Here is a 14,201-nt window from a genome sequence, read left to right as displayed (position 1 = left end):
TGACTGGAAGTTGCTAATCAAAGCAGAAAAAGGCATCTTTCAAATCTAGGCATATAAACCATTCTGCCTCTGGTGGGATGAGTCTTAGAAGGGATTTGGCAGTGCTGAATTCAGGGTTATAACAGCCTCATTAACAGCAGTAGATCCTGCACCAGGTGGTAGTCATTAGTCCCATGCTTTTTGACAGGCAAGAGAGGTGTGTTCCATGGAGACCTGCATCGTTTAACAAGTCCCCACTGAAGCAGCCAGTCTGAGTGGACCTGGATTCCTAGGTGTGCTTCCCTTGGAATGGATATTGGCAATTTTAACAGGCTGTGTTTCATGCTTTAACTTGATTAGCACCAGGGTATGGTCCTTAGCCAGTCCTGGAGGATTCCCTCCTGCCCAGACCAGCAGAATTCCTTCTCTAATTCAGGTTCTAATGGTGAGGCCTTTGGGGGATATAAAGTCTCCACTCTTCCTCCCTCAGTACTGCTAAGGACAGGATCATTGGCGAGATCTCAGCATAGGCAAAGCTGTGCTGAGCCATCTGTAGCAAAAGTGATGTCTGCCCCCATTTTGGCTACAAGGTGTCTACCCATTAGAGGCACTGGACAGGCTGGCAAGAACAGGAATTTGTGAATTACTTGATGACCGCCAAGTTGGCATTGACGAGGGTGGCAGAATGATCTGGTTCCCAGTAGTTCCAATAATGGTGACCTCCTTTCCTGAGAGGTGCTACTTTCTGAGTGACTGCTGAGCGCTCAGCTCCCGCATCAACCATAAAGTCCACAGTCTGGCCCCCAATTTTCATTCTGACCATGGGCCTAGCTGAAGTGAGTCTGGTCTGTCATAGTCAGAATCAGCCATTGCTAGCCCAATGAGATCTGCTTCAGGTGGCTCTGGTTGATAGCAACTGGGCAGAAAAGGGGGCTCAGTCTTTTTACTTTGCCGTTTGGGACATTCATTCTTACAGTGTCCTGTTTCCTTACAATAGGCACACTGGTCTCGTCTCAGGCTTGCTCTTCCTTTTCCCCCTGGTCTGTATCCTTGCTGATCTGTCTGGGAGCCTGAGCCTCTAAAAGCTGCTGCTATTATATTGGCCTTTCCTTATATTCTCTTTTCTTCCTCCTTCCTTGCTGCACTGTCTGATTGATGAAACTTTTGTTTTAGCTATCTCTCGCAGTTCAGTAGCGTTCTGTCCTGTAAACCCTTCCAGTTTCTATAATTTTCTCCTGATGCCAGGCTAGGCTTGGCCTACAAAAATGGCATTTACCATGATTTGATTTTCTGGGGCCTCAGGTCTAAAGGGAGTGTAGATCCAGTATGCCTCACATAGCCTCTCAAAGAAAGCTGCTGGACTTTTGTCAGGCTTTTGGAAAACCTCAGAGATTTTAGCCATGTTGGTGGGCTTCTTGGCTCCGGGCCAGCCAATATCTTTCTAACCCAATCCTTCCATCTTCTGAATTTGGGTTCCAGTTGGCTTCCTCATCTGAGAAGGCCTTCCGGGCCCATCTTTCTGTATCTATTGTAATATTCCCTCCGGAGCCTGGGTCTGGAGCCACTTTCGATCCTCTGTGACTACTCTCATGTGCTCCTCAGTGTTAAAGAACACGAAAAGGAGCTGCTTGCAGTCCACCCAGGTGGGCTTCTGGGTCTGGAAAATCGTTCCTAGGAGATCTAGCATGACCTAAGGTTTTCCAGAATAAGCTGAGATGTGATGTTTCCAATTCAAGATGTCACTGGTGGTAAAGGGCTGATAATAATAGACTGACCCTCCCTCCTGCAGGTCCCATCTTCACCAACTACTTTGGCACCCCAAATCTCCCTTAGAGACATCTGACGTGTTGGCTGTGGCCTCGGCCCTTGATCGGCTAAATGAAAGCACTGCCCAAATTGGCTCTGGAGAGCCTAGTTGAGGAGAAATGGAAGGGGGCGCAGTGTTTTGGACCTTTTAGACCAGCTGGGTTAGCACTTGGTGCTGCCTGTGGTTCATATGGAGATGGTAAAATTAGCAGGACTTTCTCAGGGGATCCTGGCAGAACAAGGAGTTTGGTTCCCTTCTGAGAAACCTGTTTCTTTTCTCCTACTATTAAAACCTTATAGAACCAGACCCAAGGCAGCAAGGTTTGAGCAATTCCTAAGCAGCTGTAAGGGACCTGATCTGGCTGTCTGGGGTCTGTAATGACTACATTCCAGACCACCCTGACTAGTCCTACATCTAAAGAGCCTTCTGGGGACCAGCTGACCCCAAAGGCTGGCCATTCTAATTCAAAGAATTTCCTCGGTATTTTGGGGTTCATTTTAATACCATAGTCCTCAATAAAACCCTTTTCGAAATTTTCCAACATGCAATTGAGAACACTGGGTTTACTTTGTCCCAACCCCATGATTGGTGGCAAGAGACCGACAAGGGTGCAGGAAATTTACTAAAAGCCTGAAGGGTCTCCTTAAAGAAAAGATCCTTAATCAGGCAGGGGCAGGATAAAATCTCTCCACCCTGAGAAGCTATGAGCCCTGCCCCTGAACGTCCCAGCCGGCCAAAGAGACAAGGAAAGATGCAAATACCTTTAAATATAACCCATAACTCCAAAATTTCAACCTAACACAGCAAAATTTGAGTGTAGGAACAAAGCCCCTAGTACACAAACATAGACAGAAATTTTTCTCAACTAAACTGTTAATGAAAAAAACCATTGAAACCTGTAAAGAATTTTTTTATAAGTTTATTTGAGCCAAAACTGTCGACATATGCCGGGAAGCAGAACCTCAATGGATTGAGATAATGTTCCGAAGAATGGCGGGTTACATTTCTCTATTTATACACTGAAATCAAAGGAGGGACATAGGTGGGTTACATGAAATTCATTGGTGATGGAGTAAGGAGGCAGGAGAAAGCAAAGCAGTGGGAAACTCCTGGGATTGGATAAAAAGTAAAATGATGGATGTGTACTCAGGTGAGTGCAGGAACAATTAACATGATAAAGAAGGAATTTGAGGCATCTGTCCTGGCGCCCACCACGTTTGGTTGTTCCCCAGGGGCTCCGGAAAAAGGGAAGTTACAAGTTACCCAGATATCTCACAGATATGTTATCTTAGAGGCAAAAAGGCAAATGGGCTCAGTAAAAAGATCAAAGTTGATCTTTGTCTGGGAAAACATCTGGGACATGACTACCTACTATAACCTGTTAGATATTTAATTTTCAAACTATCCTTTGTGGTTATCTTAGGTCTCTGGGTTTGCAAGACTGCCACGCAGGCCTTCCCTGAGCTTGTCAGGTTAGTGTTACGCCCAGACTTTGTGATCCCCAAGGACCACCAGGGAGCCGAGTCTGATGCAATAAACAAAAGAGCCTTTTCCATGCTAGCAGGGGCTCTTCCCACTCACGCCGGCAGCATGGTGGAAGAGAGAGCGAATTTTGCCCAGTCCAGGGGTTTTACTCCGGTCGGTGGTGATGTCACTGCCTTGGCTAACCCTGATTGGTTGGATGAGGGCTAGGGATAACTCCGCCCTGTGGGGGCGGAGTCGGGAGCTCATCCTCGCCCCGCCCTGCCCTTTTCAGTTAGCATGTGGCTTTTTTCTTTCACAATACCTCCATGATAGAGAGCAAACGTCTCTGAGAAAACTAACTCAATAGCGCTGCTTGAGACTTTTGCAGACCATCACAGGTTCAGCCTTCAGTAAATCAAATGTTTTAACCAGATGAGCAAACAGAAAATCAAAGTAGTTTTTGCTTTCACACAGACCAGTTAATCAGCAGATAATTATGCCAAGACAGACAAACATTCGTATTCACACTCTCTCAGAAGACTAGCCTAGACTGAAGCTGAGCAGATAATGCCCAACTCCCCACATGGGCATGGGAGCACTTCTGGCACCCACGTCCCAGAACAGAATTCTCTACCAATGTCTCCGTGAGAACCTACCGGAGGAGTTAAGACTGTGTCCAGCCCCCCTTCTCGGTAGCAAATTGGCTAGTCCCACACAAACAGAAGAGTGAACCCATAATTCCTTAATCAAATCTGAATTCACTCACCTCCGGAGTCCTGATTCCTGATTTACCTGACAAAGTCCTATGACTTCCAAAGAAGTGATCAAGCTCCCCTTCCACTCACTTGGAGTGGGCTTGACTGACTGGGGCCCCTTCCTTACTGATTCTTTCTACAAATCCAGAGGTGTCTGTCCACTTTCTCCAGATGCCAGCGGGTCCTGGGATAAGGTCTGGGTTCTGGGATAAGGTCCGGGAGCTCCTGGAATCCCTCCCCACCCCCTACCCCCCGTACCCCCCCTCACACACACACACCACTGTTCATTTCTGCTAAAGTCAGCAGCACGTGACTACATGACTTCCAGAGGCCCCATCCACTCACCAGAGACAAGAGCCAAACGCAGTTAGCTTCTTGGTTCAGGGAACCAAATGTTGCAGAAGACCAAAGAAATACCAAGCACGCTTCCTAGAGAAAGGGAGGGACCCCATTTATTAACACTAAAGGACTCCAGGATTAATTTCCAAATCAGTGAAGAAACACACAGAGGGCTTCACTTTTTATAACCTTTTTGGGTCTTTGTCTTGCAGATATGGCTCCATCCCCTTTCATGGGCTTACAGGAAGGCCCCCTGGGGCCAGTGATAACATCTCCCCCCCCCCCCCCCCCCACTCCAGGGCAGTGCTTCGTTCACAGTTTTTATGGCCTGGTCTGCCTTGCAAGACCAGTTTCCTCCTCAAAATAAGGAAGGGCATAGAAGCAACCAGAAAGCCTAGGCTGGGCTGCTTTGGCACTGAGAAGTCAGAGGGAAGGGGGCCTTGGAGAGAGGTTCAGGGGTTAGCCCTGAATGAGTTGCCTCTGCCCATTTCTTTCCTGGTTTCAAGTCTCATGGGGTCCCTTAGAGGTTAGGGTATATGTTACTGAGGGGGAAAGGAGGGAGGAATAGGAATGGCAAGGGTATGCTCCTGGGAGAGAGAGTACATGCTGGGTCCTTTGTCTAGAGCAAATTTCTCTCTCTCTCTCTTGCAGGAGGAAATCTTAAGGGAGGTCTCAGGGTAGTATCTCCATAGAATGTTGTGGGATCGAACTCTGGGTTCAAAATAAGATCACCGGAGGCTGATTAATTAATTTTAAAAAAAGCAGGCAAGGATTTATTGAACTGGCCAGGACAGCCACAAGAGCACCACACGCAGGGGGACTCCAAATGACTGCACCCTTTCAGGGATAGGCAATTCCTTTTAAAGGTTTAAACCGCAAGAATTTTCCTTTTGTTTCTAAATCCTAAAGACTAAATTCTAAAGACTGGGGATAGCCTGCAGGGTTGGTTCCCAGTCACATCCTGCTGGACATTGGAATGTGGCCCTATCTTGCGATAGTGATAACACAGAAGCAGAGCTCAGTGGTTAGACTCTAAAGGTTATCTACAGTTTCTATCCCTGAAGCTACTGAGTCAGTGGGAATCAATCTCCTGTGGTCCAGGTCCCAGGCAAGGGAAAATTGCCTTAGCTTCCAAGTCTCCACCTGGAAGCTGAGGTAAGTATTCCGTGTTTAATCAGGCAGGAGCCAGACTTAGCAGGGTTAAAATTCAAAGAGCAGTTTTTACCAAACTATGGTTGCCACTATATTTCAGAATATTCATCAGTTTTCTAGATGTGCTCTTTCTGGGCTGTGTTCTCCACTGATTGGTCGGTGCCAGGGCAGGGGATCATTATTCAATGTAACAAGTCCAGGGGCAGACATGGCAGCACCACTTGTCTTGTTTGCTCCTTTTCTGGGCCTGGAGCTGAAATGACTGAGGCCTGGATGTTATCTTTAGAGAGGCAAAGGTCAGGGGTTCTAAACTATATACCTGGTGATATGCTAAGGGAGCATAGGTTACCCTGGGGACAAGGTTCTTGGTTTCCCAGTTTTGCCCCTGGTAGACATCTGGGCTTTCGGCCTGGTGAGTTTCTATACCTAGCCCATCATCCTTGCTCTATTCATGTCTGCCTAACACTATCTTCCCTGATAAGTAAAACCTTTTTAAACCCCTATTTTCGTTAATACTTATTATTCACTGTTAACGTAAAAAAACAAACTGTTGTAGCAAGATTCCGTAATCCCCAAAGACTGGCAGGGAGCCAAGTCTGATGCAATTAACAAGAAAGCCTCTTCCATGTTAACATGGGCTCTGTCCCACTCACGCTGACAGCATGGCAGACAAGAGCACGAACTTCGACAAGTCCAGGGGTTTTACTCCGGTGGTGATGTCACTGCTTTGGCTGACCCTGATTGGTTGGGAGAGGGCTAGGATCCCCCAAAATGGAGGATAGCTCCTCTGCCCTGCCCCACAAGGAGGCAGGGTTCTAGTCAGGAGTTAGCCTCGCCCTGCCCTGTCCTCTCACCACAAAACATTGAAACCTGTAAAGAATTTTTGTGAGTTTATATGCTGAGAAGCAAAACCTCAATGAGTCCTGACCGGTTTGGCTCAGTGAATAAGAGTGTTGGCCTGTGGACTCAAGGGTCCTGGGTTTGATTCCAGTCAAGGGCAGGTACCTTGGTTGTGGGCACATCCCCAGTAGGGGGGTGTACAGGAGGCAGCTGATGGATGTTTCTCTCTCATTGATGTTTTTAACTAAAAAAAAACCCACAAAAAACAAAAACCTCAATGAGTTGAGATAATGGTAAGGAGAATGACAGGTTACATTTGTTTTTTACATTGCCATCAAAGGAGGGACATAGGTGGTTTACATGAAATTCATTGGTGATGGATTAAGGAGTGGGATAAAGCAAAGCTGGGAAAACTTCTGGGATTGGATAAAACGTAAAATGATGGACACATAGTTAGGTGAGTGCAGGAACAATTAACATGATAAAGAAGGAATTTGTGGTATCTGTCCTGGTGCCCAGCACATCTTGTGCCCCAGCGGCTCCAGATAAAGGGAAGTTACAAGTTACCCAGGCATCTCACAGATATTATCTTAGAGGCAAAAGGCAAATGGGCTCAGTAAAGATCTAAGTTGATCTTTGTCAGGGAAGATACTGGCCTAGGATGTAACTGCCCACCATAACTGCGTTTAGTTTAATTTCAGATCATCCTTTGTAGTTACTTTATTATTTTAAAAAATATATTTTATTGATTTTTTTACAGAGAGGAAGTGAGAGGGACAGAGAGCTAGAAACATCGATGAGAGAGAAACATCAACCAAACTGCCTCCTGCGCATCCCTTACCAGGAATGTGCCCACAACAAAGTCATATGCCCCTGACTGGAATTGAACCTGGAACCTTCAGTCTGCAGGTCGAGGCTCTATCCACTGAGCCAAACCAATTTCCACCTTTGTGGTTACTTCAGGTCTCTGAGTTTGCAAGACTTGTCATGCAGGCCTCCAGGTCAGCATGTGGCCTCTTTGTCCACATCACTCAAGCTTAAAATATCAATTATCTTTTATTTCCTCACAATTACTTTCTCAACTTAATTTCAAATTTTGAGGTTTACATTTTGTAAATTCCTCTTGAATCTTCCCTCTCTTTCCTATTCCAGCTGCTATTTTTCTAGTTTTTGAAAGATGAAACAAAGGGCCGGAGACCAGGCTACCAGGACACAGTCTTTATTGGAAGAGAAGACCCTGCCGGCTGCCTTCCAGAGGGGAAAGAGAGCGAGTGCTGAGGTGAAGGCTACTTTTAAGGGGAAGAAGGGACAGGGCTTAGGGCACTCAGCACTCGCTGATTGGTGGTCTCATATAAGGCACATAGTTAGGAACTTGGGAATCGGGGGCTTAGGGCATTTGGCAGGTGCTGATTGGTGGTTCAATGTATAGTCCATATAACGTGCCTTATTAGGTGCGCAGGAATGTCCTTGCTGCAGCTGGAGTGTCATTCTCCATCCATCAGTTGGGGGAGGGGAGGATCTATCAGTTTTATTTCTAAATTTCTAATCCCTGGATTACTACAATAGCCTTGATGTAACACTAATGCTGCTAGTATTTCTTTGTGCTAATCCATTCATTACTAGCTGTTTTCTCTCTAAATCACACAACTTCAATCCTGTCATTGTCATTCTCTTGTTCAGAACCTTTCTTGGATCCCTGTTGCTTATAGAAGTAAGTATGGAGACTTAAGCTGGCTCCCTAGTCTCTTTCAAAGTCAGTCCTGTTTCTTAGGCAAGTTTTGTGTAACTTGAGATTCCCTGAAGTGTTTGTTCTCTTTTTCTTCCACCCTTGGAAAGAACTTGGAACTGACTCAGCAGGCTCCCACCTTCTTTTCTGATTGTCAAAACTTTATTCTTCCTTGTAGGACTTACTTTAGATTCTGCCTTCTTTACAAAAAATTTCCAAGATGTCCTGACTCAGAATCCAAATGCACAAGAATTCTGAATGTGCACAATTATTTTGGTACTTTTTGATGACTTCTTCACTATTGCAGATTTTTTGTATCACTTCTGTCTTTTACCAGAGTGTAACTGTTTCAGCATCATCTTCGTATCCTATAAAACACCTTTGCTAATTTTTGTATTTTCTGTAATACCTAGCATTTTACATTAGCATGCAAAAGATGAAATGAACAAGTGTAACTGAACAATAGTAAAAATCATATTGGAAAGGATAAATCAGTTAAAGAAATAATATCTCAAAAAATATATTCACATACTTTGAATAATTCTAAAGACAATGTTTACTAAAATACATTTCATTTTCAAAATTGAGCTATCAACTGTTAAAGTGTGCATATATTTTTTTGAGGGACACCAAATTGAGAGAGAAAATTTTTGGAATAATGCAAATCTATATAAAGCAGCTAAAAGAAATAATAAAATTGAAGATGAATTACAACTAAAATGAATATTTTCATTTTAATATTTCTAATTTACTAAATATTAACTTAGAATCTGATTATTTCAGATTAGTAATAATTTAGTGACATTATTTATTTACCTAATTATAGTTAAATATTTTATTAGAACAATAATTTTATTAAAATTTTATTTACTTTTTTTATAGCAAAGGTAGAAAATTATTAAGGAACAAGTACAGACTCCCACATGGGGTGGGGGAAAGGTTCCCACCTACTTCCTGTTTCCATAGTTTATAAGGTCATAGTTCCTGTGTCCTGATATCCCCTCTGATTGGTCAATATTCCCTTTCGAATTGGTTACTATAGTTACTCCTGAGGCCCTCCTCCCTCTTTGTCCTCCTATTCCTTCTGGGTTTTCTTCTTTATTTTGTAAATATAGACTTTTTTTTGACTACTTCCAATTTCCTTCTCTTATGGAAATTGCTGCTTCCTTGTCTTTTTTTTTTTTTTAATATATTTTTATTGATTTCAGAGTGGAGAGGAGAGGGAAAAAAAGATAGAAACATCAATGATGAGAGAAATCATTGATGGGCTGCCTCCTACATGCCCCACACTGGGAGCCCAGCCTGCCACCTGGGCATGTGCCCTTGGCCAGAATTGAACCGGGGTCCCTTCAAGTCCAAAAGCTGACTCTATCCATTGAACCAAACGGCCTAGGGCTGCTTTCTTGTCTTATGGAATTTTATTTAGCAACTTTTTTGCCCTCAATACTTTTTGATCAGGTTGAATATATTTTCAACAATTGTCTATAGGAATAATTTCACTCATATTTTTTCCTAAGAGCCCTAGTTAATTGACAAAATTCTGAGCCTTTCACTTGATGGTTTACATAAACCTTAGCCTATTTCAAAGATTCTCTATTTAAGAATTTAAAGCAAATGAGTATTTAAAAAGTGCTTTATGTGTGTATGTGTGATTCTAGAATCACTAAAATTCTGCTTGTAGAATATCAGGTCATTTTACCTATGTTCAATAAGATCTTACATTTTGTATTTGATTTTTAATACTGTTTATTATGTTTTTAGTTAATACTGAAGTCTTCAATATTTTTAAAATATATTTTTATTGATTTCAGAGAGAAAGGACGAGGGAAAGAAAGAGAGAAACATCAATGATGAGAGAGAATCATTGATTGGCTGCCTCCTGCACACCCCCTACTGGGAATTGAGCCTGCAACTCAGGCATATGCGCTGACTGGGAATCAAACCATGACCTCCTGGTTTATAGGTCAATGTTCAAACACTGAGCTACGCCGGTTGGGCAGTCTTCAGTATTTTTAAGTATGGATATTTAATGCTTTTATTTAATTCACATTAAAGAAACTGTTACAAATGTAAAATATTAGTGGAAAAACAACTTAAAGTATATGAAAATTTAATTGTGTATGTTATTTATTTTCCAAGTATAATAATGTACAAATTTGAATAGTTTTATGTAACCTTTTGTATTTAGGAAAAGGGTCAGAAAAAAAGTTATAGACAATTGAAGACTACTTTTGTTAATGTTACTTCTGAACATTCATTGTAAGTAATTTTTCATAAATTTTATAATTTATATTTGAAGAAAACAAGTTTATTATATAATGGAGTTAATATTTCTCTTCATTTTTACAGGAATGATGTTTACAATTTTAATTTGAATGGAGCTGATGAGCCTATTATAAAACTTGGGGTAAGCTAGAAATCTGTAGTTATTTTGTATTTATTCAGTATTTATTTTGTAACTATCATGCAGTTATTAGCATGTATATTTTATTTCCATCCTCAAATGAATGTGCTTTAAATATTTTAAAATATATATTCTGTTTATTTTTATTAAATTTATTGGAGTAACATTGGTTAATAACATATGAATTTAAGTGTAAAACTTTGTAATATAACATCTATATACTCCATGTGTGCTCACTACCTGAAGTCTCTTTTCAAACATTTTTAAATATTTTAATATTTGTTTAGTATTTACCTAGTTATATTTTAGTATCCTTTCAAGTCCTTCACACTGAAGTAGAGAAAAATGAGTAATTGGGACATGGAGGAACTCAGACTATTTCATCAAGAAAATCACTTTTCTTATAGATCCAATAATTTAAAATATTTAAAATTGGCTTGAAAATTTAAAACAGTTACTCTTTATTTTATTTTTAGTATATTTTACAGTTCTAGCTTTCTAAACTGAATTTTATTGTCACATCTTAAGATTATATGAAGTGATAGAAACTAGATTTTGTGTTTATTTCTTTTAATTTTTGTTTACCTTATTTTGACACTAAGAAAAAAAAAATTAATGCTTACTCACAATATAGATCCAGGAATTTCAAGCTACAGCTAGAGAAGCCTGTATGGATAATTCAATAAAATTGTAAGTGCTTTATTATTAATAATTGAATCAGATTATAATACACTTGTCTCAATTGTTCTTTTTCTTAAATATTTCCTTCCAGTTTATCTGAGAATTTTTAATACATGAAAAGAGTGAATAAAAAGCTACTGTCATGATTACTCCCATTATTATACTACTAGAGGTTCGGTGCAAGGATTTGTGCACCAGTAGGGTCCCTCCACCTGGCCTGCACGGATCAGTGGACCTTCTCGCCACTGCAGCCCAACCTTACCCTCCAGATCATCAGGCTCCAGCCTGTTGTCTGCATAGATTTCGCTTAGCACAAAGTGGCAGGCAGCCAGGGAGGAGCCTGAGCTGGGCTGGGTGCCACTCCTGCTCATCTCAGCCTGCTTTGCCTGCCTCCAGGGCGTGCAGGGGGAGTGTCCATGAGAGAGGCTTGAGCTACCTCAGCTGCACTCACCAGCTATGAGCCTGGAGTCTGGCATCCATCTATCAGCTAAGCAGAGTTCCTACTCTAGGAGCACACTGACTACCACAGGGCAGCTCCTGCATTGAGCATCTGCCCTCTGGTGGTTAGTGAGCATCACAGGTACTGGCCAGTCGTCTGGTTGTCTGATCACTTAGTTATTTTGTTTGTTTATTTTTAAATATATTTTATCAATTTTTTACAGAGAGAGATAGAGAGCTGGAAACATCGATGAGAGAGAAACATTGATCAGCTGCTTCCTGCACACTCCCCACTGGTTATGTGCCCGCAACCAAGATACATGCCCTTGACTGGAATCGAACCTGGGACCCTTGAGTCTGCAGGCCAATGCTCTATCCACTGAGCCAAACCAGTTAGGGCTGGTCACTTAGATTTTTATATATATAATTTCAGCATTTATAGTTGACCCTTGAACAACACAGAAGTTAGGAGCATCAACCCCCTATGTAGTTAAAAATTTGAGTATAGCTTTTTACTCCCCCAAAGCTTAATTACAAATACCCTACTGTGGACCCAGAAGCCTTGCCAATAACATAAACAGTTGATAGCACATACTGTGTATGTTGTATATATTATATACAGTATTATTACAGTAAAGTAAGCTAGAGAAAAAATGTAAAGAAAATCATAAGGAAGGGAAAATACATTTGCAGTAGTTATTGAAAAAATAATCTCTGTATAAGGAAATCTGCACAGTTCAAATCCTATGTTTTTGTTGTTGTTTGTTTTTGTTTTTGTTTTTTTAAATATATTTTATTGATTTTTTACAGAGAGGAAGGGAGGGAGATAGAGAGCCAGAAACGTCAATGAGAGAGAAACATCGACCAGCTGCCTCCTGCACATTCCTACCCGGGGATGTGCCTGCAGCCAATGAACATGCCCTTGACTGGAAACGAACCCGGGACCTTTCAGTCCACAGACCGACGCTCTACCACTGAGCCAAACCGGTTTCGGCCAAATCCTATGTTTTTTAACAGTCAACTATACTTCTAAAATTAATAATGCCAATTCTGTTTACTTTTTTATATATTTTTTTATTCAGAGAAGAAGGAAGAAGGCGAGAGAGATAGAAACATCAGTGATGAGAGAGAATCATTGATCAGCTGCCTCCTACACATCCCCTACTGGGGATCAAGCCTGAAACCCTTCTAGTAATGTGCCTTGGACTGGAATTGAACCCGGGACCCTTCAGTCCTTAGGCCAACACTCTATCCACTGAACCAAACCAGCTAGGGCCAGATTCTGTGCACTTTTAATATTAGTTGTACATCTTACGTGATAAAACTGAAAGGACTTAGTAGTACTTTCATCTAATCTTGTAATTTTATAATAAAGTGAAGTTAGAGAGGAAAAGTCACTTGGTTAGAATTATATAAGTGAACTAGGGGCCCAGTGCACAAATTCATGCACCTTGACATGAACTGTGGACCACTAGGCAGCAGTGGGAACAGGCGCGGGTCTCAGCCCATCCTCTGTGCCCCTGCCTGGCACTTCCCACCGCAGCCCCTTGTCTCCCCCCTGCTCCCGCCTCCACTGCTGTTCCCAATTGCTCTGATGGTGTAGAGCAATTGGGGCCAGAGCCAGCAGCAGTGCAAGTGGGGCCAGCACTGTCAGTGGGGGCGAGTGGCAGCTGTTGCCTCAATTGCCCCTCAGGAGCAGGGGAAGGTAAAGAAGCCCTCAGATGATTGGAGCTGGCAGCAGGTGCGAGCGCCAGCTGGGATCATAGCACATGGGAGCAAAGAATTTTTAGTAACCACCAGAGGCTTGCCCCGATGACAGCGACTGGCACTCCACCTTGGTCTGGTGCCCCTGTTCACCTGTTCCACCATCCTGCCACGGCCAACGCTCCACCATGTTCCATGCTCTGCTGCCTGCTGCCTATGCCCACCATGTTCCACATGTGCCCCCTGGTGGTCAGTGCACATCACAACATTTGATCTATTTGCATTAGGGTTTTATATATTTAGATTAGTAAAAAGTAAGGCTAACTGTTCAGTGAATGCTATCTTAGGAAAAAAAATATTTAAGATTAATTAAAATTAATGTATATTTTTGTTTAAGTGTTGGTTTAAGGAATCATGATGAATTTGAACCTTCTCTCAAAACCAAAGATAAAAAAGTAAGTTATAATATCCTGATATTAAAACTAGTATTTCTTTTAAAAATTTTCCAAAAATTGTCACAGAACTGGAAAACATAAATGATTAGATCATTTTTTTCCCTCAGAGCTTATCCATGTTCCCAATTTGACTTTTCTTAATGGTCTATGAACTACTGTGATCATCTAGTAATAGACGTGACAACTTTAGTTCCTTTCTTTAATGGTAATAGATTATGTATCTAAGGAAGCAAGCTGATGTGATTTAGCTTTTAATTAACACAACACAGAAAACAAAATACAATTCTCTGATATGGATTTCCACGTGACTTCTTAGATAGGTCCTTAATGCCAGATAGATTAGTTTGCTAAAATTATTAGTTTTTTTGTTTTGCTTGTGGTTTTTGGGGGGGTTTTTTGTTTGTTTTTTTTGGCTTAACTTACTTAGGATGACATATAAAGCACATTTCTTCATCTA

The 14,201-nt window shown here is 41.8% G+C and overlaps 1 protein-coding gene across 1 annotated transcript in view; it reads left to right on the top strand.

Annotated features, from left to right (window-relative positions):
• The window catches only part of SYCP2 (synaptonemal complex protein 2), a 92,463-nt gene that overhangs the window by 47,904 nt on the left and 30,358 nt on the right, over positions 1-14,201 (top strand). The window contains 4 exon segments of the mRNA XM_036420034.2: positions 10,251-10,321; positions 10,412-10,469; positions 11,101-11,156; positions 13,687-13,744. Coding sequence (XP_036275927.1) covers positions 10,251-10,321; positions 10,412-10,469; positions 11,101-11,156; positions 13,687-13,744 — 243 coding nt within the window.

The sequence above is a fragment of the Pipistrellus kuhlii genome, unplaced genomic scaffold (assembly GCF_014108245.1).
Source record: "Pipistrellus kuhlii isolate mPipKuh1 unplaced genomic scaffold, mPipKuh1.p scaffold_m20_p_60, whole genome shotgun sequence".
In the NCBI taxonomy this organism is placed as follows: Eukaryota; Metazoa; Chordata; class Mammalia; order Chiroptera; family Vespertilionidae; genus Pipistrellus; species Pipistrellus kuhlii.
Note: the sequence above shows the minus strand (reverse complement) of the source record. Positions and strands in the feature narration are given on the sequence as shown.